General features: G+C 36.3%; 1 protein-coding gene across 1 annotated transcript in view; it reads left to right on the forward strand.

The window, feature by feature from the left end:
* Positions 1-6,291: 6,291 nt before the first annotated feature.
* LOC116840707 (probable sulfite oxidase, mitochondrial) overlaps positions 6,292-6,900 on the forward strand; it is a 3,510-nt gene continuing 2,901 nt past the window's right edge. The window contains exon 1 of the mRNA XM_032807783.1: positions 6,292-6,751. Within this exon, the coding sequence (XP_032663674.1) occupies positions 6,711-6,751 (41 nt within the window). The 5' untranslated portion in view covers positions 6,292-6,710. The remainder of the gene's footprint in view (positions 6,752-6,900) is intronic.

Genomic DNA, 6,900 nt, shown 5'->3' on the forward strand with positions numbered 1-6,900 from the left:
TATATATATATATATATATATATATATATATATATATATATATATATATATATGTATATATGTATGTATATATTTATCATATTTGCGGAAGTTGCCCAATTAATGGCAGCACCAATCAGAGAAGAGGAAATGATCCACTCCACTTTGTCTAGATTCTCTCTGATAACATCATTCTGTTTTTGTTCCATATGCAATAAGTAACTAAGATAGGATGATGGTTGTGTCGACTCACGGCTGAGATCGGGGCATATACTTACTGGATAACAACCACATAAAAATATCTAACCACTTACAAACTGTGAATGTGGAGCTGGATGTCAGGATTTGGAATACATTATCGCGTCCGACCGACCAGACCGCCCAGCCGATAATAAATTTTTGTCCAAACTATCCTTTTCCACTCCAGGTACGAAGCCTTCCTTTTGGGAAAGGAAGGCATCTTAGATAACATTATTATCTTTCAGGTCCCCCTTCTAAAAGCGGGATCACAGGAGCAGCTTAACGGCAGTAGAGTACTGACCGGTCAAGTAGTCAGTCAGAGCTGGGATTGGAATTCCAAAAGTAATCCTCACCTCCAAACCTCTTTTTCTCTAAATCGCTAATTCTAGACCATAGTTTTCCCTAACTCTTAAGCAATTAGCTATAGATTATCCTTAAACATTTCTAAACATTTTGTGAACGTCTTATTCTAGAACATAATTCCTTAGTTTGCTAAACAATTCATCTTAGCTATTTTGTTACTTTTGTTACTTTAGTTACACTTAAGATAACTTTGTGAGTAGACCTTATATCAAGAATTATACATTTACATATACATTTACATATACATTTATATATACATTTACATATACATTTACATATACATTAAATATACATTTACATATATCTTATCCGCAGTAATACTTATTCTACTCCCTCCCATTCAACTCAACATCCTTAGGGTGCTATTTCACGTGTCGTACGACAAGCTTTTCGGACACGTTTATTGGTTGGCGAATAGAGTATTTCTAGGTTTACTGTTCGTCAACCAATGAACGTGTCAATCAAAAAGCTTATCGTACGACACGTGAAATATCAACCTTAAGCGTCTTCTACAATGGCAGTAGGAGTAGTAGTAAGAAATAAGCAGTAAGTAAATAAACCAATTACAATCGATTATTTTTGAAACGTGAAAATGGAATTGGTCAATTTGCTTACTGCTTATTTTTTACTACTACTCCTACTGCCATTGTAGAAGACGCTTTATACTGCACATTTTCTCCTACGCCTAAGCGAAACCATGACGTGCAGTATTCCTCTCTAGTCCTCTCTAGTGCTCGTCGGTCGAATAATTCGAATATCCGAATTTGCTGCCGCGCGATATCCAGAACGATATCCAGTTCCTCAGAGTCGGCAAGATCTAGAGATCCAGGAAGTGCCGATCCATGTAGGTCATGAGAGCGCCACCCATGGGTATAAAAAGCAACTACGCGATAGATGACCGCGGGTAAGTCGTTATTCATTACATTGTTTCTATACGTGCGAAACTTATAGTTACCTGTGACCGTCCGACCCATCGTAAGGGCTATGCTACGCGTCTTGCACGAAATCCATCGCGACCACCCTTGATCGCACGGATCCCCGGATAGAATCACGCGATTCGTTTGGCCCAAAAAATTGCGATCCGATCCTGTGTTAACGTTCGAGCGTTATTGTGGCTGCGTTCCAAAATTTACTGCCAGTACTGAAAATCTATAGTTTATGTCATGTATACTATAGAATTTCAGCACTGGCAGTAAATTTCGGAAAGCAGCCTGTGTTAACGTGACAGCGTGGCCACAACCCGCCGGGACGTAACAACATCATATTTAAATGTCCTCTTCACCAAGACCAAATAGTGTAAGATCGAGCTAACTGAGAATGTTCAAATGTCCTTTAATGGTACGAGCAATATCTATATGATTAGAGGAAACGATGAGGAGATCGTCAAATATAATAAATAATGAATAATATACAACTAGTTTATTAAACACTTATTAAATGTTTGCGCAATACAAAATAGCGTTTCGTACGAGTTAGTATAATACAACGGTTATAACTTACGGATACAGGAACGCGGAACTCGCTAGCGAGTTCTCAATTTAATGATTAGATGGTTTGATAATGATGATTTGCTGTCTCTCCGCTTCATTTAAATATATACTACCTGCAGAGAGAAACCTGAGAGCAGCCACGCCATACGTTTTGGCCGACATTGATTTTCACGCTGTTCGATACGCCATTTTTTAAATGGAACTACGTTCCCTACGCCCATTTTCAAACGCTGCTGGTAAAGTGTCGATTTGTTGCGTGTCCATTCTATGCCCATTTTCTGGCGATTCGTGTCCGTGTTAGGCGCATAATTGCGTGAATTTTGATTGAAAACATGGACTGTCCATGTTTTTAACCATGTAATTATGCGCTTAACACAAATACAAATCGCCAGAAAATGGGCATAGAATGGATACGCAACAACTTTACTGGCAGCGTCTGAAAATGGGCGTAGGGAACGTAGTTCCACCTAAAAAATTGGTGCAGATGGCGCATCGAACAGCGTGAAAATCGGTGTCGGCCAAAACGTATGGCGTAGCCGCTTTCAGGTTTCTCTCTGCTACCTGGAATGCGCTACCTCTTGAGTATTGCGGGATGAAAGAGAGCATGCTTGTAGGTCTCAAACAGCGCTCTGTCTTTGTCTAGTACGGTCTGAACCAAAAGCTAAATCGGCTGATTTCTAAACATAAGCTGAATCTCCGAATTAGGAACTTTCTTTGCTTTGTTTTTCTTACTAATAAGTCAATAAGTAAATACTAATAAATGAGAAAAATATATATTTTTTTTATAACTTAAACTTTCGTTCATAAGCTTAAGTCATTGCCATTCAGTATGTGTAGTCACTGCTTTTCATATTATTTTTAACTTTTAACTTGGATTGTATCACATTCGCCCCACTCTCGACTATACTATGAACCAGGATAAGAGAGGAAACAAGGAACCTTTCTTTCATCCCGCACACCTCAAGAAGCAACACGCGTTCCAGGTAGTATTTCAGTGCTTTGCTTCGTCTCTTAAGGCCTTTGCACGTAGAAAAATTTTAACCGTAACCGTAAGGTCGTAAGAAAACTGATCAATCACAATCGTTTATTCCTCAAACGCAAGGAGAATAATCAACTCTGATTGGTCAGTTTTCTTACAACCTTACGGTTATGGTTAAAATTTTTCTACGTGGCAAAAGCCCTTACAATAGACAAAAAGTGCGGTCCAACAATCGTTACAAATGCTACGTTTATACTAGCGTTTATCCCTCTTGTTCTATTTCTCAGATTCGAATGAAGAAAGAGAAAGAAGTAAAAACGCTACAAAACATTTACAACGCCCACTGGACCAAACTAATGGCTCCTGCACACAGGAAGCGGTAATGCTTGCCGCGCGGCGGAAGTTCGCGCAACAGCCAATCAATATGCTGCTTTCCGTAATAACCTTCTAACTTTTATGGAAAAACAACATATTGATTGGCTGTCGCGCGCACTTTTGCCGCGCGGCAAGCATTACTGTGTCCTGTGTGCAAGAGCCATAAGGCCAGCGGCATACGATGCTTGTTTTCATGCTGGTTTGCTTGCTGAATGGAAATATTTTATTTTGATTGGTGTATTTCTGAAGATGGATGGAAATGCATCAATCAAAATGAAATATTTCCATCCAGCAAGTAATCCAGCACGAAAACAAGCACCGTGTGCCGTTGGCTTTATATACAACTTGTACAACATTAACATACAAAATTTTCAAGATCTGTAGGCTGCAATCTTCTCCAGTAACTTTACCTTTACCAATCCCCTTCTATCCTTCCTAAAAGAAACAAATCAAAACCTATAAATTTACTTCCTAATAATCTTCTTTTATGTTGTGAAAGGGCCACTGAGTACAGGCCTGGAACCAGAGAGAGAGAGGGAAGTTGGCTTATGGCCGCTTTTTATTCCAAAATCAGACTCGACCTCTATGAGACTAATTTCTATGTCAAATTGTTTTTTAAAATTGTTTGAGAGGTTAATTTCTCGTAGGCTTGTCTGGTGGTTCGAAAATAATAAGTTTATCTCTAAATTCCAATTTGCCTTTCGTAAGAATAGGTCCACTTTGGATAATCTGTTTTTACTTTCGGCTGAGATTAAACAGGAGTTTTTTAAAAATGCCTTTACAGGAATTTTATTTTTAGATACTAAAGGTGCGTTTGATAATGTTAATCCGTATATTTTAATACAAATCCTTAAGCAAATGTTTCTTCCAAGTAAAATTATCAGTTTTTTGGAATTTTTACTATATTATAGGAATATTGATGGATACATGAAAGGTGTTTTTCTTGGTAGGAGATGTGCTAGGATTGGTCTTCCCCAAGGCTCAGTTTTAAGTCCACTTCTTTTTGATATTTATATTTCTTTCATTTTTCATAATTTACATGATGATGTGAAGTACTTAGCTTATGCCGATGATGTTTGTATCTTTACAACTACTCAGTCAATTTCGATTGTTTACAGACTTATTAACGAGGCTTTGATTGTTTTAAATGATAATCTTCGTCAACTGGGCTTGAGTATTTCTAGTTCCAAATCATCTTTTTGTCTTTTTTCTGCAAATAGACATAGGAAAGCTGATAATTTTGTTAAGAAAAGGAGACTTGCTGTTAAGTTTCAGGATTGTGCTATTCCCACTGTCAATTTTGTTAAATTTCTAGGAGTATATTTTGATAGGGGCTTAACTTGGAAAAAATATTGTGTTGAAATTAGGAAAAAAGTTAGATTAAAATTGTCAGTTTTGAAAGCAATTTCTGGATTGCAGTGGGGTGCGCACCCTTGTAATTTAATAAATGTTTATAAGTGTTGGATTAGATCTGCTTTAGAATATGGGTCGCCTGCTTTTATTGATCTGAAACCAAATGTTGCAATAATTTTGGATAGATTACAATTCGAGGCTTTGAGAATTGTCTTGGGTGTTATGCATACAACACCTACTAATGTTCTTCTCCACATAGCTGGTGAAGCTCCTTTGTTTTTGCGAAAAGAACTTAATTTTAGATTATTTTTAATTAAGCGTTTTAATGTATCAGAGCATCCTGTAAGAGAGTTGGCTTGGTCTTTATTTAATAGAAACCTAAATCTCCGGTCATGTGTAAGCGAGCAATTTTTTTATTCAATTTATATCACTTTTTTTAAATTTTATCGCCAATTATATACATCTGTTCTGCCTGTTCCTTTGGTTTTTGATTTGGAGTCAATTTTTTGTCGGTTACATACTAATGTTGATTTGGTGATTCATGTATGAATCGTTTTCTTTCACTTACACAGAACAATAGTCTAGTGTTAAATAATGATAAAGTTTGTGATAAATTAAATTCTCATTTTAAATTAATGTTGGATAAAAACAAATATATTAATTATAGTATTTTCTATACTGATGGCTCAAAAATGGATGTGGGGATGGGTTTTCCTTCTCCCCTTCTGTTTTCTTTAGTTGTAAACTTGATAAAGACTTATCAATTTTTTAGGCTGAAGCTACGGCGGTTGCACATGCTTTGATCATGGTGTTTGACACACAGTCAACAAAGGTGGTTATTGCCACCGATTCTAGAAGTCTCATTGCGGCTCTGGGCAGATGTGACCCAGCTGGTAAACAGCATGAATTAGTTTATATTATCAAAGATATATATTGCTATTTGATCAAGCAAGGCTTTGATATCGTGTTTGTCTGAATTCCAGGACATTCTGGAGTTGAAAAGAATGAACGGGCTGATGAATTGGCAAAGAACGCAGCCCGTGAAATAAATTTATCTGTGGAGCATAAAACTGTTCTGTTTTCTAATACAATTTGCAGAATGCTTAGAGATCGCATCAATTTTTTAGAGATACCTCGAAACAAAAAGATTTCAGGTATTTTCATAGAACGCGTATTAAAAATCTTTTGGAACCTTGGTTTTTACATGTTCATCTTAATAGAGAAATTTTAACTATGGTATCACGTTTGCGGACTCATCATACACAAGTAGCGCAACATTTATATGATAAAAATATCTGTGATCTACCGCTTTGTGATTGTGGTCTGCCAGAGACTTCTGAACATGTAATTTTAAATTGCCCGCGTAATCAGCGGGAGTCTGACTTACTGAGGATTGGTCTACGCAACGTCTAGGGAATTGAACCTATCAATCTCGATGATATGGGTTGCGTTCCGTTTCACGCATTATGCGCGCATTGCCTACAATATACGTAACATGAACTATAGATAAATGCGCGCATATGCGTGAAACGCAGCTATGGTGTTTAGTAGCAACGAAGGTGCTTTCAAGGAGCTATCTCTTTTTTTCCGGAGGATTAATAGAAGGATATAATTTGGACTGAACTAATTACATATTGTTGCAAGATTGGAATTTTATATTGCTGTTTGTGTTTTACTTGGGTGGTCAATGAACTAGTTTCACGACCATAGTAACAACAACAACAACAACAGAGAGAGAAAGAGAGAGAGAGCTTGTGTCGACTTGTGTTGTTAAATGGAAAGCATCCAATGCGTGTAACGGAAGAGTCTGAAATTTTTGATAATGATAAACTGTTGACCCGAAACTGATAATTCCAAGTTACATTTTTAATACTGTCTGTTGTATGTGTAAAAGATATTGAGTTAATAGTGTATATTTATGTTCGATTACAATGAATTTATACTGGAAGTTGTTTTATCAAGTGAGACAACGGTATTTATTCAATCTTTGTATCGTTTTAAAAATATTTTATTCATTGATTTGTTGTACAGTATTCTTTCTAAATGATGCAATATATATATATATATATATATATATATATATATATATATATATATATATATATATATATATATATATAT

The sequence above is a fragment of the Odontomachus brunneus genome, unplaced genomic scaffold (genome assembly GCF_010583005.1).
Source record: "Odontomachus brunneus isolate Ranch 3 - 2012 unplaced genomic scaffold, Obru_v1 Obru_scaffold_011, whole genome shotgun sequence".
Classification (NCBI taxonomy): Eukaryota; Metazoa; Arthropoda; class Insecta; order Hymenoptera; family Formicidae; genus Odontomachus; species Odontomachus brunneus.